Source organism: Polypterus senegalus, chromosome 1, assembly GCF_016835505.1.
Source record: "Polypterus senegalus isolate Bchr_013 chromosome 1, ASM1683550v1, whole genome shotgun sequence".
Taxonomy (NCBI): Eukaryota; Metazoa; Chordata; class Cladistia; order Polypteriformes; family Polypteridae; genus Polypterus; species Polypterus senegalus.
In genome coordinates, this window is record NC_053154.1 from 298,134,879 (window position 1) to 298,150,358 (window position 15,480).

At 35.6% G+C, this 15,480-nt stretch overlaps 1 protein-coding gene across 1 annotated transcript in view; it reads right to left on the bottom strand.

Annotated features, from left to right (window-relative positions):
- Positions 1 to 1,271: 1,271 nt before the first annotated feature.
- Positions 1,272 to 15,480, bottom strand: part of LOC120515864 (metal transporter CNNM2-like) — a 166,873-nt gene continuing 152,664 nt past the window's right edge. Inside the window, exon 8 of the mRNA XM_039737249.1 lies at positions 1,272 to 2,011. Within this exon, the coding sequence (XP_039593183.1) occupies positions 1,802 to 2,011 (210 nt within the window). The 3' untranslated portion in view covers positions 1,272 to 1,801. The remainder of the gene's footprint in view (positions 2,012 to 15,480) is intronic.

Here is a 15,480-nt window from a genome sequence, read left to right on the forward strand (position 1 = left end):
TTTTAATCTTGTCTTTTTGCAAACATTGTAATATGCAATGCAGCAGAGAATATTTTTTTCAAAAGTAATAAATGGGTACATCCTGTCTTATGAAAAGCAGAGAGAACAGACAGCAAAAAATAAAATTCCCCTCAATGCTTCCTCAGACACATTCGTCAACAACACACTTTGTTAAGTTTTGTTTTAAGCATAGATATTTTCAAAGAATAGAACACATAGTTATATCAAATTATCCTACAGGGACCTTGAATAGTGTATTTCAATTTATTCATCCAGCATATTACTAATTGGGGTTGGGGGGGGAAAAAAAGCTCAGTATATACTTGGTGAAGATTCAGAGATTGTTATATAACTATTCCAGTATTAGCTAGGATGGAGGAAAATGATGATGGAAAACACAATCCTCAAACTTAAAAAAACAAGCATAACCAAACCTGCACATTTAAACTACATCTCAACCCCTTCACCAGTCCCAAGCAAGGAGCTGACCATTATTATCTTAAGGAGATTAGAATTTTTTCAATCTGTGCCTCTCCCACCACTTACATTGCCTTTAATACTTTGATGGACAAAAATGTCAACAGCAATATAGCAAATGCATATTATTCAATCACCTAAGTACACGGTAGTCAGACAATCCAGGACTGCTACGTTAAATACGTTACTGCTCAAATGGAAGGATATTTGTGGAAGAATCCTTGAATGTACATACAGTATATCATGCACACGCTCAATGAATTACACAAATGCGTATTCTAATTCTGGATTGCACTGGCTCTGTACACTATTTACACATTTGTATCTACAATTCCTCAAATTATAAATCTAATGAACAATTTGCAATATTTTAACTCTAATTTCTGCAAAAATATTTGTCCCGACTTACACCAGTGCAAACACTGATCATGATTGTCTGCATTATTGATTTAGCAAAGGGATACACCAGGTTGGCATAATAAATTTAAGGCTGTTCTGTTTTATACTATTACATACAGAATAAGAACATACAGTATAGTATATAACAAGCTGCACAAGGAATTAGATCAGATTTGTTTTAGGAATTGCATAATAGATGAGATTTTGTTTATGAATTGCATAACTATTCTTTGGATTTTTTAAATGGGCATCTTTGATTTTTTTTTTTTGGCTTCTGGGAGATTTTCTTTTGTTGATTAGAAAAAAAAGCATAAGAAAAAAAACCAAAACATACCAACAAGATAAAAAGACATGTTTTAAAAAAGATGTAAATACATCTGTACCAATTAGGCAGATCAGTCCTTCTTTTATAAAAGTAAATAAATAGAAAAATAAACTGAATGATTGGAGGCATGCACTTTTTTGCAATAAAACCAGACACATCCGTTGATTTTGCCAGTAAATGCAATACCTTTTGTACCAGACACCAAGTTGCACTTTTCAGAATGTCACAGGGATACAGCTTCTTTTGTTGTCTTTTGTTTTAATGTGGTTTCCATCCAAACCATTCAATCCTTCCGGAGAAAGGAAAATTAGTTGAATAAAGAAAAACAAAATCTGTCTCTTAGTACATTTGAACATGAAATTGAGCTCTGTGATGACCATCTCTCATTTCCCAGCTGCCACACTTTCACGTGTCTTTCACATCTCTCACTTCTCACTACTTCCTAGAGAAGACGAGTAGACGAACTCTTTGGTCTCAAGGCTTCACACTCAATCATATGTGCATGTTTAAGGTTTGTTGTTCCCCAAGTCATCCATCTCCAACAGAGGAGGTAACAGGGAAGATGTAGTGTGACTGAAATGCAGACAGGCTAGCCATCTGCTAAATGGAGCCCTCATTGTGCATACTGTGGTTGGATTTGTTATGTGCCACACAGTTCTGTTCATTGAGCAAGTTCGCCGTCTCATCCGGCAAGCCGTCACGTAGTTCAGTTAGAGTCAATTCTATTTTAATGTTCTCGCTGTCTGAGGATTGAGGTGTTTTGTCAATCCTAGAAGCCATCAAGGCATTCTGGTACTGCTGCCGAGTCACCTGCTCTCGAGAAACAAAAGGAAAAATATTACTATCAAAGTATGCACTGGCCATTACGACATCACTAAAACAAGAAAAAAGAAGACCAAAGTAAATCCTATTATCACATAAATGAAACTGAACATTTGGTGTCACAATAATTAGGCAGGTCATTTAACCCCAATGGTTAATTTACTGTGTGACCCAAATTTGACATATGAAATTCCATACACTTTATACTGAACTCTGTTAAGATGATAGGCACTATGTAAAATGAACTGTTAACAAAATGAAACCAGAGATCTAGTGATTCATGTGGGAACTAGAAAAAATAAAATTAGAAGATATAAGATTAGAATCCAAAATGCCATGCTGTTTGTTCAATTTTGTAGGTTCCAGCAAAATTTGTACAATGCTGAATTACTATTACTATGAATGCTTCAGTTTAAATAAATTAAAGTGTAATTACTCATCCATACATTTTCTAACCACCTCCCACCCAAACCATCCTTTTACATTATTGTAAGTAAAGGGTTTCAACCTAACTTAGCATTATCAAGCATGAAACCTGTGCCAATCCTGGATAGGATGTTTGTTCATAGCCACTTACACTCATCTAAACATGACCTCAGAAGGTTATAAGACACTATAGGACAGGTAAAGTAGTCTCAGGTAGGAGCACATACAGGAGAGGACCACCTGAGATGTTGCTCCAGATTAATTATTCCTGCAAAAGAAACCCCCATAGATGTCAGCTGGTAACTAAAACAAGGACTGCTTTATCCCCTTTTTGTCATTGAAGGAATCTTAAGAATGAATTCTCACTTTTGTTAAAACATTAAAAATAACATGATAAACCAATCTAGCATGCTTTCTCTGCACTTTACAGCCTTACTTACTTAATGTATTGTTGGACAAAGGACTGTACTGGTCACTGTTTGTTAATATACATATATTTATATACAGTACTAATACTACTAACAAGCATTTAAGAAAAAACTATGCCCTCTCTGATTAATGCAAAGTGTTGCTGTGTTTATGGGCTGACTGTTTTTAAAAAAGCCATTTTTGTATTAAGTCCTGTGATTCAGTCAGAGATTCAATAGCAACTCATGAGTCACCTGTTGATTTAATCATTCTAACTTAGTACAATACTAAGAAAAATACATTTCATGCTTTTTCATTCATTATTCATTAAGTATCGTGATTCATAAAATGAATACCCTAAGTTTGAGATGAAACTTGCATCATCACAGGATACTCAATTAGAGATTTTGATTAGAAAATGTATCACAAAAAATCACAATGATAGATAACTGACAGATTTCCAGAGTCACAAAGTGTTAACAAGAAATTGTTGAACTGAAATTACCAGATGTTCAGAGTACTTGTCAAAGTACAACAACTAATTTTCATGAAGGGAGGAGGAAAATACAAAATATTCAGTATTCTAAATTTTAGAACTAATGCTCATTATTCATCCACATATTGCTCTTCAGCAGACTGGGCTTTACAGGGTTTTTTTTTGTTTTTTTACCAGTACAGAAAACATGACAGCTGTGTCAAAACCTGTTAAATTCATCTGAACATTCGATAACACATTCTATTAATGTTCATGCTGTGATGAAACAGTAAACATTTTCACACTTATATAACAGTAAGTATATTACATTGACTTTCCTTATGTAACATAATGCAATATATAAAGCAAAATGAATGTTAACATTTACCTACAGTCATGGCTGAAATTATCGGCACCCCTGGAATTTTCCCAGAAAATGCACCATTTCTCCCAGAAAATTGTTGCAATTACAAATGTTTTGGTATACACATGTTTATTTCCTTTATGTGCATTGGAACACCACAAAAAACAGAGAAAAAAAGCCAAATCTGACATCATTTCACACAAAACTCAAAAACCGAGCTGAACAAAATTATTGGCACCCTCAACTTAATATTTGGTTGCACACCCTTTGGAAAAAATAACTGAAATCAAGCGCTTCCTATAACCATCAACAAGCTTGTTACATCTCTCAACTGGAATTTCTGACCGCTCTTCTTTTGTAAACTGCTCAAGGTCTCTCAGATTTGAAGGGTGTCTTCTCCCAACAGCAATTTTGAGATCTCTCCATAAGTGTTCAATCGGATTTAGAGCCGGACTCATTGCTGGCCACTTCAGAACTCTCCAGCACTTTGTCTTCAACCATTTCTGGGTGCTTTTAGAGGTATGTTTGGGGTCATTGTAATGCTGGAACACCCAGGACCTCTGATGCAGACCCACCTTTCTGACACTGGGCCCTACATTGCGCCCCAACATCTTTTGGTAGTCTTCAGATTTCATGATGCCTTGCGCACAGTCAAGGCATCCAGTGCCAGAGGCAGCCAAACATCTTAGAACCTCTTCCATGTTTGACTGTAGGTACTGTGTTGTTCTTTTCTTCATAGGCCTCATTCCATTTTCTGTAGACAGTAGAATAATGAGCTTTACCAAAAAGCTCTACTTTGGTCTCATCTGTTCACAAGACGTTTGCCCAGAAGGATTTTGGGTTCCTCAAGTACATGTTGGTAAACTCCAGTCTGGCTTTTTTATGTTTCTGTGTCAGCAGTGGGGTCCTCCTGGCTCTCCTTTCATAGCGTTTCATTTCATTCAGATGTTGACAGATAGTTCGAGCTGACACTGTTGCACCCTGAGTCTGCAGAACAGCTTGAATATGTTTTGAAGTTGATTGGGGCTGTTTATCCACCATTCATACTATCCTTAGTTGCAGTCTTCTATCAATTTTTCTCTTCTGTCCACGTCCATGGAGATTAGCTACAGTGCCATGTGTTGTGAACTTCTTGATTATGTTGCGCACAGTGGACAAAGGAATATGAAGATCTCTGGAGATGGACTTGTAGCCTTGAGATTGTTGATATTTTTCCACAATTTTTGTTCTCAAGTCCTCAGACAATTCTCTGCTCTTCTTTCAGTTCTCTATGCTTAGTGTGGCACACTCAGACACACAACAGAGTCAACTTTTCTCCATTTTAACTGGCTTCAGGTGCGATTGCTATATTTCCAGCACCTGTTTCTTGCCACAGGTGAGTTCAAACGAGAATCATATGCTTGAAATAAAACGATTTACCCACAATTTTGAAAAGGTGCCAATAATTTTGTCCTGCCCATTTTTGGAGTTCTGTGTGACATGATGCCAGATTTGGCTTCTTTTCTCTGTTTTTTGTGTTGTTCCAATGCACATAAAGGAAAAAAACACGTGTATACCAAAACATTTGGAATTGCAACAATTTTCTGGGAGAAATGGTGCATTTTCTGGGAAAATTCCAGGGGTGCTGATAATTTCTGCCATGACTGTATAAGGTAATATGTTTTCATAATCTACATCATTTGATTATCATTCGCTGCACATGAGCTGTCAAAAGTAAATACTTTTGTAAATACAATCATACTTTATCAAAGTTTTTAATTAACATTTAATCAAATATTAATTGTGTATTAGTGCTGATCATTGCATGATTCTTGTGCATACTTTGCCTTCAGAGATACTATTGTGGAATTGTGCTAAAAATACATCTTTCTGCAATCCTTTAAATATATTGTACCCCGACAGTTGGCAGACTACTTATTATTTTAATAGTGTATGTGCTAAACTGTTTTTATATCTTTTACCTGGAGCTGTAAAAATTGTATTTTTACTCCAAAATTCTCATTTGCATAAAAGTATGCTAAAAAATGAATGGACTTACCTCACTGTAACTGAATGCCTGCCTGCCTAAATTTGGTCAAGTACAAAACCAAATATTCCTTAGCATCTTAATGCTAGTTTTATTTTAAGATGAGCCACAACACTAAACACATGTAAAGGTCAGGTCAAATGAGCATGGATTAAATAAATAAGCATGCATGGTTGATAAATGAGCCTTGAAATCTTAAACACATACATTAATTTGTTCACTTATGTTGTTACGAATTTCCAATCTGAACTTCATTTTTTCGGGTCAAACAAACCAAACGAATCAGACAACTCAACAGTTAGCCAGAGAGCGCATCACCTTACTGTTAATAAACCTCTGAGAGGAAGTAAAATAGGACAGAGCCCAGGGTTGTGTTTAACTTATACATATATTACACAAGAAATAAAGTTAAATATTTTCTGCAAAGCAAGTTGTTACATTTACTTTTATATTGATCACCTATTGTTGTTAAGCAACAGTATATTGTGAAGGAGTATATGCTTGAAAAAAGGATACCAGACTCAAAAGCACCAAAAGAAATTCTCATGGTATGACATACAGGAATGTGAATGAATGGGTCACATTTTCAAGACCCAAAACCAAACACACACACGCATCATTAGAAATAAGTATGAGTGACCAGGTATCAGAATACAAATTGATAATTTACAGTTCATTGAAAACAGAAGTATAAAATTCCCAGAACTGCAGATCCACTTTGCTCTGCTGTTTTTTTTTTTATTATTATTAAACACATGTCCTGCTCTATGCTCACCCCTTCATTTGTTCTTATGTCCAAGACACTGTTTACAGGTTGCCAAGGTTTTCACTTCAAAAACATGACTTGGGAGTTTATTCTGGATTTCCACAACTCTTTATGTAAATAAATGGCTTTGGTCTTAAATACATTTCCACATCATTTTCGCTAGTATCCTCAAGTATGTCTTCCACTACCTAATTTAAAAAAAAATACTGCCAAGTCAACTTTATTGACACCCTTAAGAATTTTGAAGAGCTAGGTTAGATTCCAATGTAGCCTTCTCTTCTCAAGACCAAATAGTTTTAATTCTCTTAGCTTTTCAGCATAGCACATGCCTACTAGTTCTAGGTTATACCTAGATTGCATTTCCTGTAATCCAAGAGGGCTGATTGTGAACTGCAACCTGTTGATGAAGAACTCAAGAATAGACAGACACAGCAGATTCTCACATGACAATCTGAACTCAGTGAACAGAAACATCACCTGATAACAGTACAAGTAGTTTGCCAAGTCATCTTTACCTTGATTCTTATCCATGACAGAGTCTGAAATTACCAGTATTGTAAGCTGAGGCCCAAGCCTAGGTCACTTCTGCCTTATCAAGCTGACTATTTGACAGGTAAACTTCTTGAACTTCTCTATTCTCCACCTTGCTGGCAACCTCTTGTCACTTGGAGGGGACCCCTGGTGCAAATATCACGACCAGATGAAGCGTAAAGTAGACTATTAGCCCTGAAAATGAGACTATGATTCTTCTTTAAGAGGCAAGACAATTAGCTTAGTGGGCAAATAGGATCATTTTTGAGATAAACTGAGATTCCTCCAATGGAATGGCCTGCACCCCTGTTATTTCAGAGCCCAAGGGTCCTCTCTAAAAACTTTTCAAAGTTAATGCAGAATTGGAGACTTCCTCAGTCTATGTGTAATGAACGAGTATCAAAAATGAGAAATCTCCAATATGGTTAGTTATACATAAACTAAAAAAACAGACTTGTACAAATGCAAATAATTTAATTACTACCTTTAATTGTTCTAAACGTTTGGTGCAGCTTAGTCATTTTGAGACCCTCATTATGCCCTTAATTGTTAAAGCTCTGATATTAAGTTTTATACAAATTATTTCACCAATGATTGGAAAATAGATTTTTTATGTTTATGTGACATATGGCTCAGTAGTATTGGAGTTACGGTGCTAACTGAAGTAGCCTCTGAATTATAACAGTCTTCATTCAGTTCATGAAGGATAGGGAGGCTGTGGTTTGGCAAGTATTTTCTCAAGTGGTTTCAAGTGGGGAAAAAAAAATACTACTTTTACATCTTTTGAACATCTTGCTGTAGTCAAAGCAGACTGCATTCTCATAATATTTATCATCCAGTAAAATGTAATGCTTCTCTATCAATGAATTTTCAGATTTATTATCTGTAATAATTACTACTACTGACAGGTTAGTCTGTGTTTATGTAGACAATCAATGTGAGTGTGAACGCAAGAGAGTTTATTAACCTGCTACATTCTGTTCATTTCAGTCAACGTTATCCTGCCAACACAAAAGAGAAGGCATGTACATGTTAGAATTAATTCTTTCAAATGAACTTATGATTGACATGACATAGATTCTGGACTTTGGTATATTTGATAAATAATCTAGTTCCTTCATTGTAAAAAAATGGTGTGTAGAACTGAAGAGCAGTTCATTGTTAAAAGAACTTATTTTGATGGCATGGCTGTTTGTTGGTTTGCTAATGTTAGGAATAGTCTGTTTATTTTAATACAGCAGGAGAAATAAATAGTAAGCTGGAAAATATTAATGTTAAGCCAAAGGCCACAGTTGATATAGAAGCCCCATCAGAAACCTTCTGCTATTTTAGCACCATGGAAAACTTGAGCAGTCTATAAATGCAAAAAAGAGTGGTAAGACTGAGCTAAAATGGAAGAATTTTAAATTCCTATTAATTTTAAAATAAAAGGGAGAACGGTAATCAAGCAAATGAGAAAAAAACACAAGCATCAATAAGATAAAAAAGGAAAGATAAGGAGCAGATAAAGCAAAAGAGGTGCTGTGCTAAATGCAAACTGCCCTACATACTCTGATTAAAGCAACACCAAAAGTTCTTGACAAGAAAAACAGCTGTACCACATAGTAATTGAAGAGATTAGTGCAAGCAGCTGAAAGTTTCAAACAAAATTAAGATATAAAATAACTGATCTTGGTGTTTCTAGTGAGATGTCAGGAGGATCATGGCAGCTATAGAGTTTATTGAAATCAGCTTATTTAGAGAATAGCTGTGTTACATGGCTTTACCTGGGGAATTTCATCAGACAATGGGCGTCAGTTATAGTGCCGCCTGTTAATTGGATGTATTAAAAGGACAATGTAAAAAAAAACTAAGTAGTTTTTTGTACATAATACTTGTAGGCTTGTTTTAATATGGGTTAACATTGTGGGCAGGCAGTATGCTGTAGTGGTTAAGGTTTTGGACCCAGGACTTCAAACCCTCAGGTTGTAGGTTCAAATCCTGCAACTGACACTGGTGTGGCCATGAGCAATTCACTTCATCTGCCAGTGCTCCAATTGGAAAAACAAAGAAAATGTAACCAATTGTATTTCAAATTTTGTAAGCAACCTTGGATAAAGACATCAGTCAAATAATAAGTAAAAATATTATCATCAGGTCAGCGGAGCGGCTTACTCTTGACCATGCCATACACAATTGTCCATGAGGAAAACATTCCTGCATTAGATCGATTCCTGCTTTTTTTTTTTTTTTTGGCTTTTCTTTTGTTAAATTTAGTTTTTCTATTGTAGGGAGGCTTTTTATCCCTAAACACTTATATATCAAAATGCCCTTCCTTAGCAGATACCTACAGGCCTTGATATGCAATCCTGCCAAGTTTTAGCTTTTTAACTAAACAGGAAATAGTGTTTTTGTTGACCAGCAAGTGAGTGAGTGAGTGAGGCAACTATGCATTTTTTTTATATATTATTTTATTATTGCTTTTATTTGTTTTGTATGGTAGGGTAATGGCAGCGGCAGCAGTACTCATGTTGGCACTGCAAAAGACTGGGGACTGGAGCACTTGGGGCTACAAATCTGCTAAAGTTTGCAATGTAAGTGTGACAGGCCTAAGAGGATATCATCCTGCTGTAGGTGCTAAGGATGCATGAAAATGTATTCTAGTAGTTTGTTACTTTTAACAAAGTTACTTGTTTTTCTAAATGCCCCCAACGGGAGCAGACATGACTATAACACTAGAATTGTCACACTTTTATAGGTGCTATAACTATCAACAATATGGCCAGTGGTGTCTGTGTCCTTTTGTTCTCATTAATTGCCTACCAGCTTGGTCTGATAATGCATCTCTACATGCATATGTTTCAATAGAAAAAAGTTTCCTAAGTCATGCTGTTGCTCAACATAAAAATGCTTCAGTATTTAACTGTGAAAAACAAAACACATTTAAATCAGCTGGGCACATAAAATGAATAAAATGAACTATGAAACTAAGATTTTTCTGTGCGAATAGTTTAAAATTTATAGACATACTCACATATTTCATTGTTTATGTATGTAAACACAAAGAGGCAAGTTGGCTGATCATAAAACAGTCCCCATCAGCAGTCCGCACAGATTCGTGGATTCTTATGGAAGCAGCTCCTGCACACAAAACAGTGGCACTTTACGTAATTCTCCGTTGTTTCGTTGTTTGTGCATCTTCCCAACTGGCAGTGTGCCTGCACTTTCTCGATAGTCACTGCCTTGGAATCTCTTGGCGTGCTGTCTTTCACAAGGGTTGACAGTTCCCGATTCATTTTGTTTTTTCTTTTTAGCAATTAGAATGTTTGCCAGAGAGACTGAAGTGAAAATCGTTTGACAGCTACCAATTGAAAGGCCATCAATACTTCATTCATTATGCTTTATCCTAAATTATAATACACAAAACAGTACTGTACAAATGTGTGCTAAGTATGTGACATAGCAACAAGTCTGTCACTATGCAGACTCTCTTTCTGAATCTCCATATATCAAGTCACCTTTGCTGTATCTCCCCTGTTATCAAGTCACAGAAATTTCATTATTTTCTGATTGTGGTTCTGTGGCACTGCCTGAACTACTTTAACCAGAAACTCTTCATATCCATATGGCATCAATTTATATAAAGAGTCAAGTCCCAAGTTGCATGGGTCTGTTTGGTTTCAGCTATGGTACAATATCAAATTTGTGTGTCAACACTTTTACGTCACACAAGCAAAATCGCTGGGTGCGACATGTCTGTGAAAACTTTGAGCAGCCCAACTTCTGGAATCATGCTCTTTGACTTGCTGTGCCCACTCTGTGCTATATCTTGCCTTCTTTCTCCATGTGCAAAATGAATAAATATGAACTGATTGCACTTGTTTACATGCCTTGTCTAACCAAAACCTTAAGACTTCAATACCAAACACTTAGCATTATGCACTTTAATAAGTATGAAAGCAAAAATACTGAAAAGAAATTGAATGAAGCACTACAAACCAAGTATCAATTTTTTTATAGTACATGCAGAGCTGCTCTGGTTAAGAATAGTATAAAGAGGGAAAATGACTGAGAACAGTGTGACTGAGATAAAAGTAGTTATTCTGTCTCTTGTCAGTAGACATTTATTAAAATCCATAACCTGATGAAGTTATTATGCTTTTAGGAATCAATGCCATTAGAGAGCTATGATTCAAAGCAATTTTACACTAACTTTGATTGATTTTTAATCATTTTTATAACATCTAATTCTTTGCAGAATAGAGACAGTAATTTACAGCAACATTCAATAACGTCAATAACAGCAGCAGGAGGGAAGTCTTTTAGGTAAAAAAAGAATATGCAAAAGCAGTCAAATGCAAGCCAGAGGAGAGGCAGCGATTCATACCTAGGTTAGGGTTAGGGTTAGGGTTAAAAAAATGTAATCAACCTGTTTTTCTGAATAGAATTTCATAGTTAAAACAACATGACCATTTGCAGTGCATCTATTCAAGTCAAGGATGCACAACAGCATGACATTCAAAAACACATGGGAAATCATGCTTCTTCAGCTAAACTGTGGTGCTCATTTTAGACACACAAGGTTGTTTATTGTAAATGCAGTTAGTACTTGGAATCTTTTATGGCTGCAAGTATTAATAAGTTATACAGTAATCCCTCGCTATATCGCGCTTCGACTTTCGGGGCTTCACTCCATCGCGGATTTTAAATGTAAGCACATCTAAATATATATCATGGATTTTTCGCTGGTTTGCCGCTTTCTGCGGACAATGGGTCTTTTAATTTAGGTTACATGCTTCCTCAGTTTTATTGCCCAGTTGATTTCATACAAGGGACGCTATTGGCGGATGGCTTAGAATCTACCCAATCAGAGCATGTATTACATATTAAATAAAACTCCTCAATGATATAAGATATGCTTCCCGCGCGGTGCTTGATTGTTTGCTTCTCTCTAACTTTCTCACTCTCTCTGCCTGACGGAGGGGGTGTGAGCAGAGGGGCTGTTTGCACAGAAGACACGGACGCTCCTCTACAAAATGCCGCTTTATCACGGTGCTTCTGTATACTTAAAAGCACGTATTGATTTTTTGATTGTTTGCTTTTCTTAGCGAGCGCTCTCTCTGACATTCTCTGCTCCTGACGGTGCTCCTTTGAAGATAAGATATGTTTGCATTCTTTTAATTGTGAAAAAGAACTGTCATCTCTGTCTTGTAATGGAGCACAGTTTAAACGTTTGGCTAAAGGGTGTTATTTCATGTCTAGAGGGCTCTAATAATGTTAACAGGGTGGGAGAGTTTATAAGGGCTTAAAATATATAAAAATAACCATACAAACATATGGTTTCTACTTGATTTTCACCTATCGCGAGGGGGTCTGGAACGCAACCCCCGCGATCGAGGAGGGATTACTGTATATATTACCAGGAAATGGGAAATGAATGCAACATAAGGGAAATAAGAAGAACGAGGGGCAAGGGGTGGGGGTTTTGGTGGGGAAGAAGAAGTTGTCAGTTTCAAGCGAACAACTGTGTAAATCATATTTTAAAGATAAGGTCATTTTAGTATTACTGTAGGTTGCGATGTCTTCCTGGAAGATGAATGGATAGTATTAAAAAGAAATGAGCAAATGTATTTTTTGCAGATATGAATTGAAACAGCCAGTTTTACAATAGCTTACTTTATTCAGTTTAGGGTAAATTGTGTCTAGAAAACAAAGATCCCTTCTAAAAGATGGTTAATATCAATTATATTTTAAAAAATGTGTTCCTGAAATATATTGATGCAAGCACATGTTACACTATTAAAAAACTGCCTCCACTAATCAGCTTCCACTTACTGGTTAAGTAGAACAAAGTCAATATAAAGCGGTGACTGAACTGGTATCATTAGGTTTCAAAGTATATCATCTTAGGCTCTAGACCAAAATGCTTGCCATACGTATCAAACATACCAAATAAATCATGTTTGAAGAGTATTACTGTTATTGCTAATATAAAATATATTAGAGACCATTAACTAGATGTACACATATGATGTTTTGCAAATGTTACTTAGACCAATTCTCTAATTTTACATCTTACACCGTAATTCTTCTCTTTGTAATGCTTTTATTTCAAAGTACTGAAACACATCAGCTATTTTTTAAGGTGACATTGCTTTATGTTAAGAAAAAAATATTAAGAAGTTAAGAAAAAGGTTAATATGCTTGTTAGAATAAGTTTTAAATTCAAAATATAAAATATTTTAGAGCCAACTTTTGCAGCAAAAAGAGCTTTAAAGGTATATTTCACGCAAAAATTATATTTTGTTTAAATGTTACTTACCCCATTGTGCTCTGTAGTGCTGGCCAAGAAAAAAAATTAAATGTCAGATTTAATGCAGAACAAGTAACAAATGTTTGACATAATCGTTAATGGTGACCTGTTTTATCCAATGATAGACAATGTAAAAATGTCCATGGGGAAGAAAAAAAAAAAAAGAAACTTAACTCATTTAGCGTAATCAACATTGGTTATCAATTAAAATGGTCAAAAATTAAAATATTAACAGCTATGACCTAAAAACTCAAACATTGAATATTAATAGGAACATTGTAATTTCCCTAATATTGCGCGTTTGAATTGTAGGTAAACCTCTCTATCTCATTTACTTGTCAAGAGCTATGTGTATTACATCTTCTCTTGTTGATATTAAATGCTGAGTTTTCAGGAAGTACCAGTTAATATTTTAGCAAAAAAAAAAAAAAGCATATATTTTGCATGTTTTGACGATACAAATGGATAACTGACATGTGCGTCAGAAGTTACGTGAGAATTTAAAACATTTTTTCAATGGATTTTACACATTGTTTTTGGACAAAACTGATCACCATTGGCAGTCTGTTATGTCAAACATTTTCCTCTTGTATGGAAAAATTGCATTAAGAATTCTTCTCCCCCATCACTACAAAGTACATGGAATACGTAACATTTAAAGAAAGTGTTTTTGAGTGAAGTATTGCTTTAAGTCTTGTGTGTAAGTACAGTGCCTAAGAAAAGTATTCAGCTCCTTCGAAGTTTTCACATGTTACAATCACACAATATTATGTGGACAGGTCTCTATCAGCTTTGCACATCTGTACACAACACTTTTTTTCCCATTCATCATTGTAAAACTAATCGAGGTCTGTCAGGTTGCATGGGGATTGGAAATGAACAGCCATTTTCAAGTCCAGCCTCAAATTCTTAATTGGATTGAAATCTGGACTCTGACTCAACCACTCCAAAGCAGGTACATTACTGTTTTTAAGCCATTCCTGTGCAGTTTTGGGGATAGTTAATTTTAAAAGTAACAGTTACATTACTTGATATTCACAAAAAACATAACTAAATATAGGTACTTAATTATAAAATGTAGTACTGTGTTACTTTTGTGTTCTCTTTTTCTTTTGTACGAAAAACAACACATTTCACTGGCCAGCATTTGCTACTAAATCCAAAAGGCCAGAGCTGGCTCAAGCCAATATATTTGTGTATGTAAGCAAAACATTTCATGCTGAAAGAAGGAAAACTACTTTCATTTAACATTGCTGAAGGAGGAGACAGACTAGTACAAGCTTCCATTCCATATTTCAAATAAGCATCTTTAGTGCAGATAAAACCGAAAAAATGCCAAGTCTGTGGACTGGTAGAAGACCCTTTGTGGCCCAGTGTCGTGCTAGCAGTGAACACCCGTTGTGGGGGTTAGACTACCTACCCCCCTTTAAACTGCTGCACATCATGTTTTACAAGTACCAAACTGCCACTTTGATATAATACACAGCCAAAAACACATATGCAGAAAAAGTAGTATTAATTAAAATGTCCGAAATGTTAAAAAAAAAAAATAATGAATGCACCTTTTTCAAATGCCAACTTTGGCACCTGTGTGCCAAGCACCCTTCACACCTGCCACGACCTCCTCATTTTAGGACAAAATAATGTGAATACTTTCACACCTAAAAGTATTTTTGCTTCAGTAAAATATGTATTGTGTTTCATTGCTTGTTACTTTGAAAAATAATCTGATTAGGTAATGTGCGTTACTTTTAACACAACACTGATCATGAGTACCTTAGGCTTTACATTTGGGGTCGCTGTCTTGCTGGAAAACAAACCCACTCAAGCTTGCAACTACTTCAGAGTATCATAGGTATCATGGTAGCCTCCTTCCCTAGTCTTCTTGTTGCAAAATTATTCAGTTTTTGTTGTTGGCCCACTATAGGAAGATTTGCAGCTGTGCCATATTCTTTCCAGTACTTAATAATTAGCTTAACTGGACTCCAAAACATATTCAGTAATTTGGACAATTTTGCTCACTGAGATGAGAGAATGTTCTTGAAATCCCAAATTCCCAGTTTTGCAATTAATGGGTAGCACCACTATGCAAATTCCTGGAATAAGAGAAACCAGTTCTCTTGCAGTATTTTCCACATTTTCTCCCAGATGGACAATATAACCAGATGG